Source organism: Streptopelia decaocto, assembly GCF_964273445.1.
Source record: "Streptopelia decaocto genome assembly, chromosome: 5".
Classification (NCBI taxonomy): domain Eukaryota; kingdom Metazoa; phylum Chordata; class Aves; order Columbiformes; family Columbidae; genus Streptopelia; species Streptopelia decaocto.
Genome location: NC_138659.1, coordinates 44,938,941 through 44,963,059, shown reverse-complemented (window position 1 = coordinate 44,963,059; position 24,119 = coordinate 44,938,941). Strand labels below are relative to the sequence as shown.

At 38.9% G+C, this 24,119-nt stretch overlaps 2 protein-coding genes across 2 annotated transcripts in view; both read right to left on the bottom strand.

Moving 5' to 3' along the window:
* The window catches only part of CSGALNACT2 (chondroitin sulfate N-acetylgalactosaminyltransferase 2), a 31,204-nt gene extending 29,065 nt beyond the window's left edge, over positions 1-2,139 (bottom strand). The window contains exon 1 of the mRNA XM_082052752.1: positions 2,010-2,139. The gene's annotated coding sequence lies outside the window, so the exon portion shown is untranslated. The remainder of the gene's footprint in view (positions 1-2,009) is intronic.
* Positions 2,140-14,795: 12,656 nt separating this feature from the next.
* Positions 14,796-24,119, bottom strand: part of RET (ret proto-oncogene) — a gene marked incomplete at its 5' end in the record, with an annotated part of 83,246 nt that continues 73,922 nt past the window's right edge. The window contains 4 exons of the mRNA XM_082053593.1: positions 14,796-16,311; positions 18,235-18,382; positions 19,956-20,055; positions 21,924-22,061. Coding sequence (XP_081909719.1) covers positions 16,154-16,311; positions 18,235-18,382; positions 19,956-20,055; positions 21,924-22,061 — 544 coding nt within the window. The 3' untranslated portion in view covers positions 14,796-16,153. The remainder of the gene's footprint in view (positions 16,312-18,234; positions 18,383-19,955; positions 20,056-21,923; positions 22,062-24,119) is intronic.

Below are 24,119 nucleotides of genomic sequence, written 5' to 3'. Positions count from 1 at the left end.
CCAGGGTTGGAACTTAAAAGCAAAGAATTTAAATTCAAGAATGACTTGGTGCAACTTCTACCATGATGCAGCAGCCTTAACAATAAAGTTTGAGGTTTTCTGTTTCTTTTTTTTTTTTTTCAATTTTCTTCTCCCTTTAAGCCTGAGCAAGATACTGAAACAAAGTCATGGGATCAAGAAGGGAAAGAAACATTCATGTTCAACTGATCATAATCACGCCAAAGTTTTCATGGGTTTCCTCCAGGAACAGAAAAGCTAAACAATTTTTATTTGTGCCATACAGTCCTGTACTTCAAAAATCATTGTCCTTCCTTCCATTCTCAGCTTACTGATGATTTAGGACAGCAGTGCTGCAACACTTCAGTGTGGGTCTCCTGATACTTATGATAAGAACTTACTGGCAAAGAGTCTCCCATAAAAGCCTCAGGGTATAATTGAGGCCCACAGCTAACACTTCATCCACAAAAAGCATCTACCTCCACTGACAGTTGCTGGGAACACTTCCAAGCCACCATCTTTGACAGTGTTTAGGGACTCACTATCAAACTAATAAATAAAGGGAAGCCAGAAGTTTCCTTCAAACACACTGAGGCAGGATAGGGATTTTCACATAGCTCAGATCAGAAAAGAAGAAATAGTCTTACAGGCTCTGGCACTGACAGTCTCCAACACACACACACAAAAAAAGAGAAACAAGAATTTTTACTATCAGACCTTAGCGTGAGGGATATTCACTCTGCCTTACTACAGCCTCATTCTTTTTCGCAGCCCTTCTGAGTCACCCGTCAGAGTAACAAAATACACTTGGTCCTTATCCACCATCTACAAGCTTAGTAGAAGAGATCGATGTCTCAATGTCTGCCTAATAGAAGGACTTGAAGAGGAAAAAAGAAACCTCAAAGAAACTACAAAAACGCAGAATAAAGTGAATATTAATTAAATAGATCTGGATTATATTTTACTGAAAATATGCAGTATCAAGTTTAACTCTTTGTATACTCAGCTTTAAAAACTGTCCTGCAAATTGCAATGCTGCTGTTTCTGCTTTAGTATTCCTCCAATAAATTAGTTAATTTCAGGATTAACAGACTGATAACAATGATATAATTTTATTTTCAATGTTCAATATCAAAATGTACCAACTTCCACAATTTACAAGAACATAGACTTTACTGAGCAAGAATCTCGCTGACAGAAAGGAGATGTAAACCATAGTTAAACAAGCCTAAATATCCCACTGAAAACAAGTGCCATCTTAGCATCATTTCCTCTAGTCTGGGGAAACTGGAGGAGTGTTGGTGGAAGGACTTCAGATTTCGAGCTCTTTGGGCAAGTTAAAAACCCAAGCAGCCCATGCACCGAAACAGGGAGATGACATTCTGACCAGGCAGCTTCGCACCCGGTCGTAAGGATATGGGGGAGCTCAGCAATGACGCTTTCTCCGGAGATGTTAAACCTCACCGCATCTCCAATCTGTCTCCAGATATGCGCATCTCCAAAAACGCACTCGCCAGCGCATTTAGCGCTAATTAATAGAGTGGAAACGCAAGCGCGAGGAAGCAGAGAGATTAATTTTATTGTTGAGACAGCGGTAAAATAAAAACCGAGTGATGTCTGCAGGGCCCCGTAAGATAAAACCCGAGAGCGGTCTGCAGGGCCGCGCCGCAAGCAGGACGCGGAGCAGCGCAGCCCGGGGGCTCCCAGCCGCCCACCCACCCCGGCTCCGCTCCGCCAGCTGGGGCCGGCCTGCGCCCCGCCCCGTGCTCCGGCCGGGACGCGGGGACGGACCCACCGCGATGCCGCGACCCGGCCAGGCTCCCGGGGCGCTGCTGGGCACCAGCGCCCGGCGGCAGGGAGGCGGCCACGGGCCAGCCCTCTCGGCGGGCCGCGGCCGGGTGAAGGACCGTGGAGGCGGGCGAGGAGCGCAGCGAGCCGGGGAGGAGAGGGGAGCGGGGCCATGGAGCTGAGGAGCGAGAGGACCCGGAGGGACGCAGGACAGCCGTACTCACCCGCCGCGGAGCCGCGGCCCCACTTCCTGTGAGCTAGGAAATGAGCGGGCGAGCCGCCCCCTCCGCGGCCCTTAAAGGGGCGGGCGCCGGCCGCCCTCCACCGCCTCCGGGGCGGGACCCGGCCTGGCCGCGCGCTGAGGGCTGCTCTCCCCGCACCCCGCCGCGCCGCGTGGGGCCGTTGCCCCGGGGCATGGGCGCCCCACGCGCCGCTGCAGCCCGGAGTGCCGGGGGTACCGGGGGTACCTCGTCCCCCGCCCTGCGCACATCCCCGGGCTGAGGGCACGTTGCGCTGTGGTGCAGCCGGGGAAGGCGCGGAGCACGTGGGCTGATGCGAGGAGCGTGACACGCACAGCCGGAGGTGACTGGCCGTGGGCGACGTGCAGATCTGCCGGGGAGCGCTCGTCTGTGCGGGCCGGTTCATCCCTGCGGCAGCCCAGGCCGCGTAACGAGCACAGACCAGGGCAGCTTGGACATGCCGGGAGAAGGCCCAATCTGACCCCAGGTACAGGAGCGAGCGCTGCCAGGGCATTGACTCTGGCAGGCATTGGCCCGCAGGGAGCTCAGCATCCCATGATGGCAACTGCCACGGGGTATAACGCGGGAAACGGCCGCCCTGCTGGGAGCCTGCTTGCTCTGAGCGGCGATGGACCTGCCACCCTCTGTCACGTACAGCTGCTCAGTCTGGACAGGTGTTCCTGACGCTGTGGCGCAGCGTGCTTGTGCTCTTCTTTGGGTACGACTGCTGCTCTATGTAAGTGCGGATGGCAGTGGCTGCTGTGCCAGCCATGGAGATCAAGGGCCAGCAGAGGTCCAGCAGCCACACAGTGATGATGATTTATCAAATCTTAACAAAACTGTAGAACTGTGAAGTAGCCTGTATGCTGGAGACACAGGGTCTACAACAAGGAAAATTTACTGATAATTATTTTCTACTTACTCAAATATTTATTTACAGTTCTGCATTTCAGGAAGAACGTTTCATTATATTGCTCTTTGTTTTTCTTCAGGGCTTGACTTGAACCTAGGCTTAGGATCTCATGCACTTTTGATCTCTCTGCATGAAGGGCGGCCTATAAGAGCTTAAAAGACTAAGGCCAAGAACAGCTCAGGAAGTGGGTGAGCTAGTAATGTTATTTCATATATCAAATGCTTTTGACCCTGCTTGTGAAAAATGGAGTCGCATGCACTCAAAAGCAAGTAAAGGCTTGTTCTGTAAAGACTTGCACTCCCCACTTGATGTCACTCTGCAGGTTTGCCTGTGACTGCTCACCAGCCTGAAAGGCACCAAGAGCTTTGCACAGTGGAGTCCTCGATGGCATCAGCAGCAGAGGCTGCCTCCTCTGTTACGAATCTGTGCTGTCGAGGTCTGCACCCCATTTAGCACAGAGCAACCCTTTGTCTTCAGGAAGGCGGAAACCCATTTGTTCATAAATAGCTACACCACGCAGCCTGGAGGGAGCTGAGTATCCAAGGACCTAGTCTGTTCAGTTTAGATTTCAAATCGTCAAACAACAAAGGTGTTTCCATGGAATACTTAAATAAATGGTGATTTTAAACAGTTTTTCCATATGGAGTGGGAGCCCTCTTACGACTCTTTGCTGTCAGGCCTCACTTCACTGCTGTGGTCCATTAGCAGGGAGGCACACTTGGCTGGTGTGACCAGCCATCTGCGTGGGCATTTTCCAATCCTTTGAAGCTTGTCACAAGGCTGGATCATCAGTTAGGTATCAGTCAGAAATATATTTGAAGAGCCTCACAGAGAATAGAGTTATCACGTTTTAGATTTTCATGGGTGCTCTCCTGAAACTAGGTAAATGTGGGTTCATTATTTTTTTAAACAGTATGTAAATATACTACTATTTTAAACCTGACCTCACATGAAGTTTCAGTGTTGCATATTACAGATGATTGTTGCACACCCTTCAGTTCCTGCTTGTCCTCTGTGTTGTGATAAAAGGGTAGGAGTTTACTAGACACCCACGTTATTTTACTGTTACTGGACCCTGTAGTGTTCTGTAGACATAATATTATTTGGAAGTACAAGGAGATAGCAGAATAGAAATAACTGAAATTACTGATTTCATTAACTAACGTTGCAGTGTAGATCTCAAACAAACTCTGGCAACCCAGCGTCACCCACTGGCTGATTTACAGAGAGCAACCAGACACTTCTGGCTTGCCAGGTACCACTTTTCCGTGCAAGAGCTGGTTGCCAGTACTTTTTTAAGTGCCAGTTTCCACTATTTACCAGATGTTTTTTTCAGATTGAGAGAAGCAAAGAATAGGTTTCTTAAACTCTAGTAACAACAACTTGGGGTTTCCTGGCTGTCTCTATGTAAGAGGTCTGCCACGACAGGAAAAACTTTTTTTTGCAGTGATGTTCTGTACAACTTCCTGACTCTTCTATCAGAAAGAGCTATTCCAAGACTAGACATTCCTCCATTCATAACTCAGATCTCTATTTACATGGACAGATGTTATAGTTCCTTTTTGGTGTTAGTCTCACAGCCCTACAGAGGAGTTACCAGCTTGTTTGCGAATAAAGCAAGCAGTAAAACATTCACCAAATGTCTGTGTTTTAAGATACAATTCCTTTCAGGCTGGGGATTCTCCCTAGAGAAGTATTTGCAGACCTCCTAGCATCTGAAAGCAATTGGTGTGTATACATATAAGTGACACAGTTTTGAATTTTATTAAAATATTATGAGAGGATGATTATTTTAGAGACACGGAGACAGACTTCAAAAATGTTTTGCTAAACTTTGGTAAATGGTGTCCTTAAATTAGTACATTTAGGGAAAAAGAAGTGGCTGGCAATAGCTGATTCAAAAAAGAAGAGTTTTCCAGAACAGCATTAGCTCCAGCCTCTAGTGGTTTTTGGTGGTGGTTTTTTTTTTCCTCTTTTTCTTGCCTTTTTTTTTTTTTAAAAAAAAAAAGCATGTGTGTGGGCTGGAGGGGAAAAAACAATAAGAAAAAAGAGAGAGGAGCTGATGTGAGAACACGACAATGAAGTGAAGGGGTAAAGTAAATGAGACCAAAGGAGAAAAGAAAAAAAAAAGCAATCCTTCAACAGTGGATTTTTTTGTTCTCTTATCCTCTTGAGCCAAAAAGAAATGTGTATGTAGAATAAGAAAAATGGTCTGTTATTTTGCCTGAAAATTCAGAGCTTTAATTGCCAGACAATAGCCATTAGTTCAGCTTGACACAGGGCTTTTTGTCAAATACCACAGCTCAGCCTGACTGATGGCACTATTCCAGCATGATCCCATGTGAAGCCACTTTCTTTATCCTTGTTTTAATTGTTGCGAATTATTTATAACAGATACTAAACTACACAAAAGTATAAAGAACTTTTAATAGCCTGAAATAAACCATCCTACAGTATTTTAATCATTTTCATTTACCTTTTCTTCCCTTAAAATCCTCATTTTGAATTTTTATTCCAAACCATGTTCCATAACGCTTTGTCAGTGGTTGTATCCAAACACATCTTGTTACTGTGGGCTATGAAATAAGGGGCCATAGGGGAGGTGATGCACTACAGCAGCGTTAACCTGATGTCTGGCCTGGGGACCACGGACCTCGGCCTCAGGCTCTGCTGATGATGCTGTAGTGTGAGCATCAACCAGGTCACCAAAAGGCTCGCTTTGTGTGTCCCTCCCCAAGTAAAAAGAACACCCTTACTGTCTTATTATTGTGGAGCATCTACAATGAGTGTTAAAGGTGCTTGGAAGGTCTGCAAATTTTACCTCACTGCTTTAGAGGCTGAAATAATCTCCAGACCTATGATAGGTTTAGGAGAAACAGGGCATATGTAAACTTACTTTGTACCAACATACCATAGGAACTCTACCATGCAGTAATCTTCCTGCATTTATTGTTACTGTTCCCTTTATTTTGCATTATTGCGACATTTTGATTTTGGCAATGCTTAGACTTTTGGCCTCTACGTCTTTGAATGTTGAAGGACTGCATTTATTCATGGAGGGTCTCAGTATCAAATAAATCCTATTTTTTTTGGTTATATAATGTACTTTTGGACACAGAAGCATATAATTTATGTAACGTGTGGGAAATGAACTGCTGTAGATTTTTTCTGCTGTTTTGGGATCGCAGTTGCTAAATTACATCCTTTCAGAAATTCCAGTAAGAAAACAGGCAGCAGAGACTGTATCAACCAACTTAAATTCATGAGAGTCCTTTCATACATTAAAGCAGGACTCGGTCATTTTTATACTCATTAATGAAAATAGAAGCCATTCCTCATTATAAAGGACAATCAATACAATCATAACTATAAGTTAGTATACATTAGATTTATTACTTTACCTACTATCCAAAAAAGCTTTCTTCTGGTGACAACAATGCTTATTATAGTCCACTTGTTTTTTCTTTGAATAGTGATAATTCAGTTTGATTGTATCAATCAATACTATTGGTATCTGGAAAAGCATGTGGAAGGACGTATCAGAATTGTTCAGATACAGTGTCTTAAAATAACTTTTTCTTTTTGAAATCAATGTATAGTTGCTGTTAACAAGTGTTTGCTGAGCACTTTGATGGTAACGGATGGATCCCAGAAGCATTGTTGTACAAGAGGTAGAGGCATCACGCGCATTTGTGCCACGGAGGAAGGGGAAGGCAGAAGAGGAGTTGCAAGGAGCGGAGTTAAATGCCTGGGCCCTGCTCCCTGCTCAGCTGAGAGCAGAGACAACATTCTGCAGCGGTAGCTGACCATTTTTCCTGGCCATATGGCCTTATTTTTTCTGGCAGGCACAACGGGTTGTGCGCCCAGGGCTCCACCACTCACTCACAACTGCACCAAGGTATCACACCAGATTAACCAGTGACAAGACATATGGAAATTAATGCACATATGTAGTGCTGGAATTCTATATTGGCTTATTTCTGACTATTCCAAGACACCTTTACTATATAGTTTCTGTCTAATGACACTGAGAAGAAAAGACAATTTTGACACAAATACATTGACTATAAAGCAGCTCTGAAACAAAGTCCAAGCAGCCCTGTTCTGAATGGAAAACAAATTAGGAGGACTTTCACTAGAGGACTCAATATTATGCAAAACATACAAAAAAAATATGTCACATTCCAGTTTTTCTTTCCTTCTCTAGTATTGCAAAACACTAACCTGTTAAAACTATGAAGTAATGGATTTAAAAATCAATCCTACTAAATGACTTTTTAAACTGTAGATTTCACTGTCTAGGATGTAGAAAGATAAATAAGTTACATCATTCTATAGATGAGATTTAAGCCAGCCAGTCTTTCATGAGCATTCCTTTTCTGAGAAGATTACAGTATAAATTATCAAAGTCTTTTGGTTGGTTACCTGGTTGGATTCCTTTTTGTACTTGAAAACCTCATGCATAATATGTCTTACTGTATAATCTGTTGTACCGACTGGGCCTGTCCAGCAGTCAAAAAAAAAACCACCACCTTCCACACAAAATAAAGACAAAGCTGAAGGGCAGTACAGTACAGACATGATCATCTGTGCTGACTGATAAGCAAACAGTTAGTACAAAGGCAGTGTTCATTTCTTTATACAACAAACACGACCAGAGACAAAGAAACTTATGCGTTCATTGTCTGCACTGCACTGGCCCATTTTTGGCAATATTTATCTCCTCCACTCCAGTTCTGGAGTTTATTTTGCCAGTGTTAGCTACAGGCTTGTCGGGAACTGCCCCCAAAATATCTCCCTCCGAGTCCAAACTGCAGTCAGTTAATTCGTAAAATAAGTTATGTTTGTTTCTCTCATTTCTGGTACCACTCGTTGTGTCTACATGATTAAAATATTTTTAAGTGCAACATTTTCCATATTTGTAAGCTGTTCTTCCCATAAAAGGACATTGAAATAATAATAAAATCACATTATGACTTAATTTGTTGTACTTCCCTATAAAGTATTTACAAATGTTCTCACAGTGTTGAAACAGTGTAAGACAGGGCTAAAGAAAGATGGAATATACATTGTTCTCTTGTCAAGGGGGAAGCCTACTGGGTACCACAGAATATCAACAGACAACCAGGAAAAAAATGCCACACCTCAACTGAGCAGTTGAAAATACTGTGTTTAGATTTTTCATGGAAATTGGCATCTGATTCTGTGGTGCATAAAAACCACAGCTGATTTTGAGAAACTTCGCTACTATTGTTACAAAACCAGTGGGTAAAGATGAGCTGGTTTGCAAAGTCGGGATCAAACGTCACTGTGCTGCCTTCATAGTGGTCTCACAAGCTCCTCTTTAATTTTTGATTTGTAACAATTGTTTTATCTTTGTTAAGAAAAAGCTTTGCTAATAATCTTTCAATAGCTCTCATCTGTCAGTAGAATGGAGACCCAAATTAAATCAATTCAAAGCAAGATTTTGCATTAGCAATGCAATCATAGGACAGTTGAATAGCAAGACGCTTTGAAATTCACTTGAATTTGTTCCCATTTCTCAAGAGCAAGGAAAATTTGTTCCTGCTGCTCCTATTTTTAGAGCGAGAATGACAAAGACCTGATCTGGCAGCCTGGACCTCATTTAAAATAAGGAATATCAGGTTCATCAGTATTTACTAGAAGGAACTGAATAGTTATAAATGACACTTTTAGATAGTTTTTTTTCTCTTTAAATTTCAAGAATGTCAGTTACAAGTTCTTTGACTGTGCTAAACAAGCAGATTTGTATTATTTATAAAAAACCAAAATCATATCTATGACAAGATAAGGACAGAGATACGAAGTTTTAAAAATTGACTGTTTCTGCAATGCAGGCATCTCAGAAACTGTGTGCAGGCTGTGCTAAAGTTACTGAATATACTCAAAACATGAGGACCCTCATTACAAATGCAGACTGGTTTATTAAATTTGGCCTGATATAGCAAGTGAAAAAAACCAGCTTAACCTGTGAAGGCAAACAGGCTGCTGATTATTTTGTGTGTGTTTGTGTGGAGCAAACATCTACAGTTTTGATCTCTTAGTTGCAAATAAATCTACTTGATAGCTGCAAGGTACAGCACTGCACCTTCTGCCTCTGCTCCCCTCAGCTGTCTTCAAATCTTGGATGACAAGGTCTGTAATATATGTTTGATGCCTTTTATAGCAATAAAGATAGTATGTGCTATTCACATGACTGCATTTCAAGGTCTAATGCCGTGATTAGTATTCTGTTATATGTTGCCTAATAAATAGATAACTATTACTTGAAATGCTAACTATTACAAGTAATCTTTAGTTTAAGGCCTAGCGTTTCAAAACATTCATTTCACATTTTGTAACGTTAGTAAACCATAATGGAGACCCAGTCATAGCAAGTCAAAATGATTCAATAAACATTATTTCTGCTTGGTTAAAAAGTTGTCTCTGATGACAACTTGTTGCAATCTAGTTTGATCACTTAATTTATTTTTGTGCATGTAAAAATGGTGATGTCTTTCAGTATAAAACAAAATAGTAGTGTTTTTACAAAAACCCACATCATCTCTTTCTGCTCAGTATTCAACAAGTTGTCACAGTTCATTTTAACAAATGATCCTGGAAGAGCAGCACTGGGTGAGACTTCCAACTGTCATGTTTTAAAATAAAAATCCTTATAATCAGCATAAAATTAATGCCTTTCAATTTGCTGTGCCTGGACCAGGTCACTGTTCAGAAAGCCTCTCTGCACAGGAAAACCAGTTAATTAAGTGTTGGACCTATTTTTTGACTCAAGGCTAAAATCTCTCTCAATTATTTATACCCTGTAGCAGAAAGAATCATTCTTGTCTCCTGCTGTCAAATGAATAACTGACAGTCCTAACCAGACAAAAACTATATTGGAGAACAGTCAGCTCTGCTTGCTTCTTGCTGGCTGGTTCTTAAAGCTGCATACACATTTAAAAACATATAATATAAATCTGGTCTTTATTTCCTGGATATTTCCATAGACTTTTCCCACATCTCGGTCTTTACAATGTTCTTCCAAACTTTTTGATCATGTTAAGATTACCCCTTAACCAGCTGTCTCAAGGAATGAGAGCAACCTTCCTGAGCAGCCTCCTCATCTGTCGTATCAGCCACCGCTTACTTGGGATTCCACCCTTCTGACATTTTCCAACTGACATAAGGTTGTAATGAAGTTACTTCAAGGCTTTGTGTGTGTGTGTGTGTGTGTGTGAAATACTCTTGAATAAACGGATACTGTTCTTGTTCTTGGTAGCAATTTGGTAAAGAGGTAGGATGAGTGCATCCTACTATTTTTTTAATTTTCATTGGGCTATAGATTACTTTTCCAAAAAATCTGAAAGAGGAAGTGAAATTGTTATTTTTATCCCCAAAATAACATTAAATTTTCCCTAAATATAGGCAAGCAAGATTCTTAGCAAACTAAATGCTTATAATACAGGTTCATTTGATTTAGTTTTATTAAAAATATTTAAAATACTTCCACCCTTCAGCACAGTAAATTCAGACAGGAAATTGCATTGGCAGGGAGCTGTAAAAATGACGCATGTTGCAAATGGAAATCAGTGCTCATATTAAACTCTTCAACTACAATCATGTCAGGAGGAAAAGCCCTAAACAGTTGAAAAATTATATAAGGGCTTTAACAAGTACTTAAGCGACCTGTGAGATGCAGAAAGATCAGACTGGAAACTGCAATGTTTGATTGATACCAGGATCTAGGCTGAGTTTCTACAGGAATTCAAATCTGTGGCTCCATCATGGCCTAAAAAATTCAAGTCTATCAGTCCAAAGTTTCTTGGATTGTACTAAAAGAGACATCTATCAGCATCAGGCAAAAACTTAGGCAGATGCGTATGTGCTCCAAAGCTCTTTGCAGTCACCTGTTGACTCCTTGTCCAACAGACATAGTGCTAGTGTGGTGTGTAGTAACTCCACAACTACTTTGGGCACCAGTGTTGTGAATGATTAAAATTGTATGTCCTCACAGTATTCAATAACAACGAATTTTGCAAACATAATTCTAAACCTAAGGCCCTAGATATGTTGGCTTACAATCTCTTCTGTCCTCCACTTAGAGGAAATTATGAAATATATAAAAAATTAGTCATGCTACAATGGAGGTGCTTTTCAGCAGGAGACCTCTATTTCTCTTTTGGTACATGCCAATACGTGCCAATTGGTACATGCCAATTTCTGAAGTTAAGAAATAATCGTAATATCTGGTTCTGTTAATAACAAGGTCTTGCAAAGACGGTGAGAAAATGAAGCTGATGTATCAGCTTCCCCCCCACCAAGTCTCTACGCTTTATTTGTATGTCATCTTGTAAATCCAAGAGGAAATTTACACAAAATGCTGGGCTAACCTCACTTCCCATAGGGACTTCTGCAGGTACCTAACAGCTAGGCAGTGACTGCTTTTACCTTCATACCCTACTCACATTTTAAAACACTGTTATCTATACAGATATATTCAATAATTCTGACCATGCAACTAGTGGTTCTTTCCACTACATCAATATTGTGTTAAAATAAGCATCTTTTTATATCGAAATTTTGGTCCAGTATTTGCCCATTGGCTATACCTTCTCTCAATTAAAATCAGCAGAAGTTTATCAGGGAGGGGACCTACGTCAAAGTTGAGTGCTTTGTGAAAACCCAATCCATTTTTATACTACAGAGAAAATAAACCCAAACAAACAGAAACACCTACTGCAAACATCACTATTTATTTAAAATATGCACATTACTTGCTATCAGTGTAATAGCTTGAACCTCTACAAAATTCTGTGCTTAGCTGATTAAATGGAAAGCTTTTTCTCATGGCAAAGTAAAAATGCTCTTAAACCAGTTAAATGTTAATACACATTTGCTTGTATCAGCAAGGATAGAATCAAACTCTCAGTCTCATACCTAATGACAATACTCATTGCATTGTCATTGATTTCAAAAGTCACTAGTTTTTTAACTACCCTGGAGATGAACCCACCGTTCTTTTTTTTTTTTTCTAACAGAGAAACATAGAAAGTTGTTTTTTGACATATAAAATACAACTGAAATGCTCTTAAATTGTTCATACTATTTTGGATTGGCCTGTAATCCATATGAAACAGCTTCCAGACAAGATGCAAGTTGGAGTATTATGAAATGTGCCTTATTAGCCCAAAGTAAGGAGCTAAGTATTTCAGATGAGCTTAAGGGGAGGTGTACTTGGCTGTACTCAGGTAGGAAAACCGCTGTATTTCATTTCAGAATGTTATCAGCAAAACTAACTTTTGTAACAGCTCAAAACAATTTGTTGTGCTGAGATACCACACAACCCTTTATAAAACCAGGTAAAACCAAAAAAAACCACACCATGAAAATAAAGGAGCTGTTAATCTTCTCAAAATGCATCAAGAGTGTATCTATATATATATATAAAGATACAGACAGATATATCTATATTGCATCTGGAAGAGGCAGGTTGCTGTCCCAAAGAATTAGAAATATGAAACAAATATGAAAAGCAGCTTACAAGAACAACTCATCTTTACTGAAGAACTCGATAAATACTGAAAAATATTTAATTCACCATTTCTTCTAGGTATGCATTAGAGATGTATTTATGCTTACCTTCTAAATAACTGCTTCTAGATAGACAAGTTATAATATTGTGCTAGTGATGGGCAGGCCTGGGTTATTGCTACTTTGTCCATATTTTGATAATATCTTTTGTACTCGTGCTAGCAGACAGTTGGGATATTTTGGTTTAGGCCAAATGTTTATGAATAAATTATTCGTGAATGATGTCACTAAATTCAGATGGGCTACTTAAATTATATGAAGTTAGATGCAGTCAACCTGAACAACTTAGGTTTTCTTATTGAGATTTTACATACTTTCACACAGTGTTAGGGAATCATAGGGTTCTATTTCAGCTTATGCTGAAAAAGAAGCCCTTCATCTGACTATGGACAATCGCGCCTTGTTTAAGGGGAATGTTGCCTGGTCCAACCTAGGAGCTGATGCTGCTGAACAACATCTCTAGTATTCTGCTATAAATTTACCATTGTAGCTGCAGTGAGAGACACAGGGCTTTTAGGTAGCCTGAAGTTTGAAGGAAAGCATTTCAAAATTCTAAGTGATTTTTTTTTTTGAATTTTCAAAAGTTACAGTAGAAATATGCTTTTTAGATATATTTTCAGGCTTATATTATTCATACAAGATAGATTATAAAACATCAAGGAACAGAAACTTGCTTTTACTGCACGTTTTTGAAATTACTTAAAACCGGTCCGTTTGAGTGTACCACAGAGATTCATGCACATGTTGCATGAGAAATGGTAGATAAAACCACAAGACTTAAGTATTATATGTCTCATATTCACAGGACAAGAGGTTTTGTTTTTTTTTATTTCACAGGCTAATGTCTGCAGATTAAAATCTGCAACCTCAGAGTAGATTTTTCTGAGTGTCACACCTCTGGAAAAGTTTGTAGAAATGAATACTACAATAACTTCCTTGCTCTGCTGTAATGACTAGAAGGACACATGAGATTCACTCCCTCCCCAATCTGTCAAGACTCAAAGCACAGAGCAGGTAAACCGTGTCATCTCCGCAGATATTTAGAAATGGCCGGCAGAAATTTTTAGAAATATTCCTCCAACCTGTACATTTAGGTGAGTCATTGGTTCCTTTCAGATTCACTTTCCCCAGGGCAGCCAAGTGCATAAGTTTTTCTGGCACTGATGGAAATAATCACGTGCAAGTATTACTTCTTCCCACATGGGAAGTACATTTACTCTCTAATGGGGAACTGAAACAAGATTCTCACCATTCTGACTAGTGACAACACAGAACAAACAGGAAACACTTCAAGGGAAATATTTACAAACATAGTGTACACAGAAGACGTAAGAAGCTTTCACATGATGAATGAATACTTGAAAGGAATAATCTGTTTTTTACCAACATTCATGAACAGGAAAGAAGTCAAAATTAGTCAGAATAGGAAAGACTTCTTAAGATTGTTTCATCAAGCTGCATTTAATGCAGGTACTTGCGTATGGCAACTATAATTATGAACTCTGTATGCAGAATCTATGCCTGGTAACATAGGTGACATGAACTCTTAGTGAAATTTTTCACAAGAATTAATGCCTGAAACAACATTGACTCATATTAGAAGTCTAAAATATACCTTTCTGCATCCACTAGCCATTTCAGCATCACTTACTATCCCACTCACCTGCTGTACAGCAATGCTGTCACAGGGCTTTTCAGGTTAGAGACTGGGGGCTTTGCATCTCCCAGTTGAATACTGTTGCTGAAGATAGCTGACAAAAAGAAATTCTTAATTTGAAGAAGAATTGGTTGCTCATGGCAAATAAAGAACTCCCATTTACAGACATAAAATATAAGAAAAGGACTGGACAAAGCAAAAAGCTATTACAAGTGCCATTTTTTTCTCTCCTTTTCTCATAGATCTCTCAATAGGAAAAAAAGCCCAATATAATGGGCTTAATTTTCAGTGCAATTTATTTTAAAAGTGTGCATTCTGACAGTTGTGTCATGCCAGTGAAGATCACCATTATATCACAACTGAACCCCTTCTGTGTACACGGCTGTATCTGTTTACTGTACATAAGCAACACACAACACAGCAAATGTTTGTACAAAAAAAGAGTCGCTCTGCTTAGTGCTTGTCCGAAACTAGGACAGGATCAAGTATGATATCCAACAGTGAAGGTGTTTAAATTCCAACTGAGCACTTTATATCCCACTTTTTAAAAAATAAAAATCTGTGGCCAGGTTTTGGCAGTCTGACTCTCTTGTTTCTGAAATCACAGACTTTAATGGAAACATAAAGTTGATACACAAAACAACATCTGAAAACAGCTAAATTGAATTATGACAGGAGCAAGCTTTGGTAGAAGAACTGGATTATTTAGAATAACCATCACAATGCTAACAACGAGTCACTCGGGACTTATGTCCCAACATTTGTAGCAAACAAAAAGTTATCTTTAACCATACTGGATTACAAATAAAGACAAAAATAGTGCTGATCATTTACTCTTCCACGTGGAACACATGGCCTACAATCTGATCGCTCTCCCAAATATCCAGTCAGTGTTGTAAGCTCAACATTGTTATATTTCACCTTAACAAATTTCAAAGACATCCTCCTTGTATAGTTTCATTAACAGTAGAGTTTTAGACCAATTTTGCAGTACAAGTGTTGCTTACTCATGACTTCCAAGGTAATAGGAGTTATGTAATGGCAGTGTCCTATACATGGCAGTGTATCCAATTTGGAGCTGGGAGGAGGACTCCAACCCACTGAACGTGACTGCAAACAAAATATCTTTACTTGAATTCAATCTAAAAATCCCATACACTCTATTTTGAACTCATAATAGGAATTATGATTGTACAAGATTGTACGTTTTAACATTAGTAAGATGTAGGTGATGGAAAGTAAATTGGGTCAGATGAACACTCTTGATTGCCATCAGTCTATACAGCTTATCTTCTATCAAATTGATCTCCATTGTGCTAAAGGTAAGAGAATTTAAGACTAATAAAACAAACTCTCTTCTCATTAAGACAAGGCAGTACATTTTCCAAGACTTCAAATGTTGAATCTCAAGTCCTCTATTGAGTTACTTAATGTTTTTTTCCAAACCAGGATACAGGCTTCTTTAGTGCCAAACTTATCATAACACTTCTCATTTGATAGCAAGCTCAAGTAATTTTGGAGCCTATTTCCCCCCTCTCTTCCAGATATTGTTTGTGCTTTCTGCTTAGAACAAGTGGTTGTACGCTAACAGCCACTATAAAAGTAGCAGTTCAAGTACATTTTCCCATCCAAGAAAGCTGTAACACGGGATGGTTAGTCTAAAAACCAGCGAAAATGCAGCGCGAGGCCATTTGCCGTAAGAAGTTGCCAAACGGAACCATATGCAAAATGGCAATCTGTAGAAAGAAGTACTGGAACTGCAACTCTTATCCAGCTTGATATGTTTTTTGAAAGGGGAAATCACCGATTATAGTTTTCAGCATGAATAACACACTTCAGAAACTACCAATAAACGGGTTTGCCAATTTAAAAGTTAGTTGATTGTACAAAGAACGAGCCAATGGACTTTCCATTCTTTGCATCTTGGTTCCCCTCACGAGTCCATTACCTTTCACAAAGAAAATTTTAGCTATCAAACTTGTCCATAAATTTTGCCGCTGAGTGTGAAACCATCCAGTTAGCATATACACTATCATTTGCATATCTTGAAAACACAGAGTTAGTGCCATCGAATCTTGTGAGTGGAACGGGGCTCTCCTCAGGCCAGTTCGGGTATGACATGCCTAAAAATGAAAACAGATAATTTTTTCTGCACTGAAGAACCATAACTTCATGTGCAGACAGTAAGGCCCTTGGCAAAACTCCCTTCAATATTTTAAGCCACTCCACTGGATTTTGTCCCAAATCAATTCATATAAATGATGTTTCAAACTCCCTGAAGCACAAATTTAGATGCAGGCAAAAACCCTGAAAAAATAAAGTGCTTACTTGATAAAAAAACTTGTGTGTGCACACGCACATGTGCATAATGAAAAGCTAATAATTTTTCTTTTGATCAGCCTCCAACTTTCCATAATTTTATTTTGTAACAATGATGTAGCAATATATTGCTTTGCAAGAGAAGTTCTTGCTGTACAGGAAGTGCTCCAAGATTTAATAAACCTATTTGGGACAGGATCCAAAGTCCATTCCAATGACTGAGAGTATTTCCATTTACTTAAATGGGCACCTTTCCTTTGGCTTCAGTGAGGTTTTGGGGATGCTTTCACACCCCCACCAGGGATCCCCTGCTTAATATTTTAGGAAATCCCAGGAGCACAACTGAGTTAAGTCCAACAAAGTCCTCAGCACTCTTGTCTTGATTCAGCATTTAAACATGTATTTCAGGCATGTAATTATTTGCATTGAGTACAGTAACTGCTTCTCAGTTTAGGCACAAGCGATCACCAAAATGGAAGCAGAGTGCTTAGCACCATGCTGTACAAGCAGAGAACCATACCAGGGTTATTTTCAAAACCAGATATCTGATTTTGTTGCTTACTAAACTTTCAGCATCTGCCATTGACCTCAGTGGCAACTTTTTCTATTACTGCATTCTTTTAACAATCTGGCCACTAAGTGCCCCACAGTGAACATGAGTTAAGGGAACCTATTAAAGAAAATTATAGCTAGGGTACAGATCAAAATTAGACTGAAAGCCATGTAGTAATGGCAACTTTTAAGCTAAAAGATCCAACTTTTCAAAAGTCATACTGCTTGAAGAATGGAAAAAAAAAAATCTGTGATGTTAGTAAATATCTAAAAATGTGTAGAATATTTAATCAGGAGACAAAATGTAGGAGTTTTGGCAAGAACCATTTTTACTGTCCATCTCACCATAACAATATGAAAGCATATGTTCTTTTTAAAAACACTTGCTACATCATTCAATCAGGGTTTAGTACTGACATTTTCATAATAAATCAAAGGACGTGAAAACAGCTGAGTGTATTTTCAAAATGTCCACTGTTACTTCAATTTTTAATTCAATCAACTTCACATGTTGATTTAGTCTGTATATAATACTTATATACAGTATTTCTAACTTCTGTATATAATACTCTGGTTTAATTCTATGATACATTAAATAGACAGTTCAGCTTATGACTCCAGAACACATTAACAGCAGCTGAAATCTAGAAATCCAGCTTGATAAATGAAAAATTTTGCAGATGGGTCCTACATTGAGCTATTGCAAAAAACAGTATTTTAAAAGAAAAAGTCTATTGCTTAAATTAGAGATGCAGATTCTAACATACTTTAAATGTTCCTCGCCCCCCCCAACAGGGTAGTTGAATTAGATATTCATTAACCTTTTATATTTCCCCTGAGAATACTTCCCTGATTTTTTTTTTTTTCTTTTACTGTATGATATCTAGTCATTTTACTTATTTTCACATCCTTTTAAAAACATTTATTTTAAACACAGCTGCAAAATGACTAAAGGATGATCCTGATGCAAACTTTGACATTTACCAAAAGAACAAAGAAACAAACAAACAAACAAACAAACAAAAAAACAAACAAAAGAAGCTTCCAAGCAAATTTTGGTTGGCTTCATTCAGACAAGAAACACTGTAATGGGGTTACAGAGTCTGAGAACAGTGCAGAAGAAAAATCATTTTTTGTGTGTTGCTAGAATCTAGTAAATGCATGTGAAATTCTACCATAGAGTTTGTTTTCAATCCATGTGGAAGGAAGGGTTCGAGGGAGGGGAGCATTATTACAGTCCACGAGTGGTGTCTCCTCTTCTGAGAGCCCATCATCATAAAGTAAGGAATCGGAAGGTGTGGAAGCTGCGAGATCTAAGTAGTCCTGAGAAGTGAACAGATAAAAAGCTGGGTTAACGTACGTGGCAATGTTGCTGGTTGGGTGTAAAAGGCTAAATGTGCATCTGGTTTCTTTAAAACAAGTACAGACATCACTGCATTTTTCTTTTGATAATACCTCTGGCACCTGAGCAGGCACTCTCTTTCTGCAGCTATAGCATCTTTGGAAGTATCTGATTTGCCAGAACACTAGACATGCTAGAGGAATAGTAATACTTTCCTTACTTAATTCTGCACATCACTAAAATAACCAAGAAGTGAAAGGGCTGTGTTAACTGATTTGTTTGACCTTCAGTTTCTCTTATGCCTGATACATATGTATGACTGAAATATATATATAGGTACATATAGGTGCTTAAAGGAGAAAGGTACTCAAATCTCATCATCATTTTACAAAAGCTATTACATAAGCATAGAATCATCTCAGTTGGAAGAGACCCTCAGAATTATCGAGTCCAACCAACCATAACCTAAGTCTAGCACTAAACCATGTCCCTAAGAACCTCGTCTAAATGCCTTTTAAACCACTCCAGGGATGGTGACTCCACCACTTCCCTGGGCAGCCTGTTCCAATGCCTGACAACCCCTTCCGAAAAGAATTTTTTCCTAATATCCAATCTAAACCTCCCCTGGTGCAACTTGAGGCCATTTTCTCTTGTCCTATCACTTGCTGCTTGGGAGAAGAGACCAACACCCTCCATGCTACAACCTCCTTTCAGGTAGTTGCAGACAGCGATAAGGTCTCCCCTCAGCCTCCTTTTCTCCAGGTTGAACAGCCCCAGTTCCCTCAACCGCACCTCATCAGACTTGTGCCCCAGACCCCTCACCAGCTTTGTTGCCCTCCTCTGCACCCTCTCTAGTATTTCAATGTCCTTCTTGTGATGAGGGGCCAAAAACTAAACACAGGATTCAAGGTGGGGCCTCACCAGTGCTGAGTACAGTGGCACAATTACTCCTCTAATCAAATCTGATAATGGTCCCTTTATTTCCTCTGTTTTTCATTTGTAACTGCTCCCTTTCCTGTAACTAGACTTTTTAAAAAAAGTCTGTGTTTACATGCAAGTAGATACATATACATTTCATAAAGATATGCAACTTGAACTTTTTTTTTAGATCTCAGCATCCATTCCTTTGAAGAAAGTCCATACAGGATTATAATAGTTCTAAAGTAACTCAGAATGGTGGAATCATAACAGCTTGTATATCTGCTGCTATCATCATGTAACTAAATCAGATTCAAGGAAATACTGTATTCTTCCAGTTCTAGGCTCACTAGGGTTATTTATTCAGAAGTGCGATTTAGGAATAACTTTTCACAGTTTGTTTGTTTGTTTTTAAATTTAAGAAAACTAGGCAGATTAAGGATAACTCATCTGCATTTAGAGTTGAACTCACCAAAGCCACTATATTGAATAGTACTGTTTTTTAAAAAGCTGGATGCTTCAACATTTGATGAAAAGTAAAGTACTTTCCTTTTTTAAAAAAACCCCATAATTTCTATATATTCACACTCCGTTTATGATGAAAACCTTCAAAAACTCATGTTTTCCCACACTTACCCTACTCTTCACCATCATTTTCTCTAGTTCCTTGCTGATCTCAGCAAATGTTGGTCTTTTATCCGGTTCTTGCTTCCAACAGCGCAGCATCAGGTTGTACCTGTCACCCGCCACCAGGGCGAAAAAGAAAATAAAATTGTTAAAAGTGGATCATGCTTCTGCTCAAATAATGTATAGTACTGAAGCTGAGCAGAAGCATGAAGGCCATCCACAAGTACATCCATCATTTTGTCGTGTGTTCTGTTAAACATTCACAAGAACGGGCTTTTACTTTCCTGAGTCTTTATGCGTTTAAACGATGATGCACTTAGCTGTCCTTAAAGGACTACAGTCGTAGGTTTCTTTCAGTATTTTCACTTTCTTAAAGGACTACCTCATGTATAGGAAGCATACCATGTTTCTAATTGATTTTGTTTGCACATGACTTCAAAGAAATTTGTATATCATCTTTAAATCTGGAAAACTCTGCTGTTATATCAGAAAGTAGGATTTTGTTCTTTATTTGTACAAATTCTTAAAAGTTTCTGTAAACTTTTATTCAAAGTGAAGCTTAAACTAAGACTATTTGCACAAACTAACATTCTTTTAATGACTTCTGTTATTGTTATTTTGACTATATCTAGTCTTATTCTGTCTTTAACTGCTTTCTATAGTACATAGTGTTGAAACAAAAGAGAGCGGAATTGAAGTTTTATAGTTAAGTGACTATCATCAGACAGACATTGGCAAAGTTCTGGATGTGTAACTCTCCAACCTGTGCTGTTCATATTATTTTTCTAGCTCAAGTGTTGTTCAGCACAAAGTGCTCTAATTGTGGAAACAGTTGGCTACAAGAACTACAGCAACCTATTAAAATCACTGCATTTTTCCCCTCATCTATGACCCATCTCTTCCTTGACTGGAGAATGCAATTGAAGAAAAATGGTCCTTAAAGTGCTGGCTATCAAAGGCTGTCAGAAAAATTTCTGAGCAAAACAGAAGAAAATCTAAACCAGTCAGAAAGCCATGATGTGTCTTGAATACAAAACAGAAACTCAGACATGGTCAGTTTGCCTAACCTAATAATTATCAATGATATAACAAGTGTTTGAGGAATGAAGTCTGATTGCCTCTTGAGACGAAACAAACAAACAAAAAAAATAAGTATTTCCTAGAGGATATTTGCCAGTGACACTTGTAAACCCTTGATGTTTTTTCTCTGTATATGTTATTAGAAAAACCCCCAAATTATATGATTTATACTCTGTTTTCTCAGCCGGATGTGGCCAAAGCATCCTTCATATTAAAAATCAGTCAAAAGAGCTGTCACAGTGATTATAGCCTGGTAACTTTCTGAAAAAAAAACCTGACCATGACCAGATTTATAGGCTGAACATAAAAATCATGCATCATCTCCAAATGCTGTGGAAGAACCACACAGAGAAGATACTTCACATTGATAGCATTTTAATAAATCAGCCAATAAAATGTGAACTGTCTCCAAATAGAAAAGAAATTGCCACAGAGTCAATCAAGTCACAGAAAATTTGTGTCTTCTAGAGCGTATGTTTTTGGGTCAAGGTATCCTTTCTCCTTTGGAATGCCAGGAAAACTAATAGACAATGACTGTGGATGTAACACCTCTCTCATTTGGAGAAAAGTACTGAAACCTTTTCTTGAATATTTTAGCTACCACTGTTTTAAGAAATTCTCCTCCTCACCCCACCCTCAAAAGTTTTAAATATTCAAACTCTTTTAATTGTTTGGCATCTGTGTTATTCGACATCCACAAATATTTTGGATAGATCTGCAAGCTTTTCCTGCACTTTACTGTTCACTAATTTCATCACATTCTTTTGAGTACTACATACTTTGATTACACGTCTGAGATACACAGAATAGTATCTATGTGGTATTTATTTAAACCTTTTTTTAATATATTTTTTCAATAAATGTTTTATGAATGTAATCAGATCAAGAGCTACTTACATTTCTTCACTGCAGTTTTCTGGTCTCTCCATTCTATAGCCTGTTTTTAGAAGGTTAAAGAGTCTTTCAGGAGCAATACCTGGGTAGGGATTGCCTCCCAAAGTTACAATCTCCCATAGCAGAACTCCAAATGACCATCTGAAAAAGAGAAATCAAGCTTTTGAGTGGTAGGTTTCAGGAACTTTGGCTTTCACCCAATGAATCCCTTTCTAGCGTTTTGAGTACCCAACCAAATTCAAGACATTGCTGAACCAGACGGGCCATACAGATGCATGTACGGCCATCCTCGTTACCAAATACTGTTCATTAATAAAGATCAGCAACCAAGACAGTAGAGATAAGGATGGCCTTCTTTTATCCACTAGCAAAAGCCAGTTGTATCCTGGGAAGGCCCATCTTCTCTAAACAGCAGAAGGAGAAAGCCCTTCCTATGGTGGCCCAGCCCAAAGGCTTGTTCCTCTTTTGTACAGTGCTCCTCTCTTGTTCCTTTGGCTACAGAGGGAGTCTAACCTCCTAATTAGCCCTTGCAGTCCTATTCAGAAATAATTGTCTAAATTTACACAGGCTAGCTCAACCAAGGGACTGGTCTGCTCTCTTGACGATGAGGTTGTGTTTCTTTATATGTACAATGTGTTTACTTCAATCATAAGCAACACCTTTGATTTCAGCTGGTCTGTTGGGCCATTTCAGTGATTCAGGACTTAATTTTCTTCTTAGAGTTGATGAAAGAAGAGGAAAGAATTTATTCTGGAAATGCCAACAGATGACAAAATAACCTGTTTTCTGAAATGAACAGAAGAAATGGTGACTTTTTTAACCTACCTTTATCGATTTGTTATCAAACAAAAAGACCTCGCTCAACAGGTTGGAAATACTTAGATAGATTAAATTAGTCCATTTTTGGAGGGTAGGCCAGGAGAAAAGAGACAAAAATGTTTTTCTTTCGTTAGTGGCAGGCTTTTTTGAGACATAAAGAAGCTACAAATTACTCTGAATCTGCTCAACTGACAGAACTGCCAAAATTTGGATGTTCAAAATGAAGGAAACCAGCCAACACTGTTTCACTACAAGGGGATACTCAAAGGGATGCATCTGGAAGCAAAAATGCATACAACTCAGGACAAATGTTAGTTTTTGTGTTCTCGCCATTGAGTAATTTCTGTGAAAACTCCACTTTTAAGATTTTAGGAAGTGCTACACATCTAATGCCAAAACAAACAGCAGTATATAATTCCCTTTGAAAATTCCATATCAAAATGTTAGTCACAGACCTCACCTCCTGTCTGACTACATTCTACCCGTGCTTCTCACATGTTAAACAATTGTAACCCCAAAAGTACAGCAATAAAACTTCCAAAATGGGTCTTACGCAGTCCTAAGCAGTATGTTGCAGTTTTTCTCCCTGATGCCATTCACTGAATTAATTTTTAATCACTCTGCACATTCTTGAAAGCTAATTAATATTTATAACATTTTCATATACTTTATTAATATACCTCCTCAGACCCTTTTTGAAGCCAATTATGCTCTGCCATCAGGTTGTAATTCTATCCATGATTAATTCAAATAAACTTTGTAGTGTGGCTGGTTTTATTTTTAAAATCCACCTCTTCTGCTTAAAACTCACTTATTTTACAGAATATGGGAGAAGGGATCAGATGAGTAATTTCTTCATTAAAGTTGTTTAGTAAATGAGCATATTAGAATAGAATGCTGTAGAATGCTGCAATGATTTCAGATCATTATACAAATTAAGTACTATGGGAAGAGAAACAGGAGATGGAAAATTTCACATTGTGCCACGTTTATTCTTGAATAAAAATCTGATCAGAAAAAGTCAGGAAAAAAGAATGTACTCTATAGAGGAAGAGTAGACTAGCTGTCCTCTGATGTCATCAGCCTCTGAAGCAAAAAGGAATTTTGTGAATGCTGGTGAGTAGTACCGCTATTAAGCACTGCTACTCCCTAACTATATAGAAAGGCTTTAGAAGAAGAAGCTGGAAAACAGAAACACATTGTCAGAAAAAAAAGGGCATACTGGAATGGTTGTTGAGTATTTTAATATATATTTTCACCTAAAATGTAATTGCATCACCATAAACAACAAGGACTATTCACAAGATAGTGTTTTCAGCGACTCTAAGTATCTAAAAGAACCATCAGCGCTGAAAAAAAGTATTTCATTTATCTGTGTGG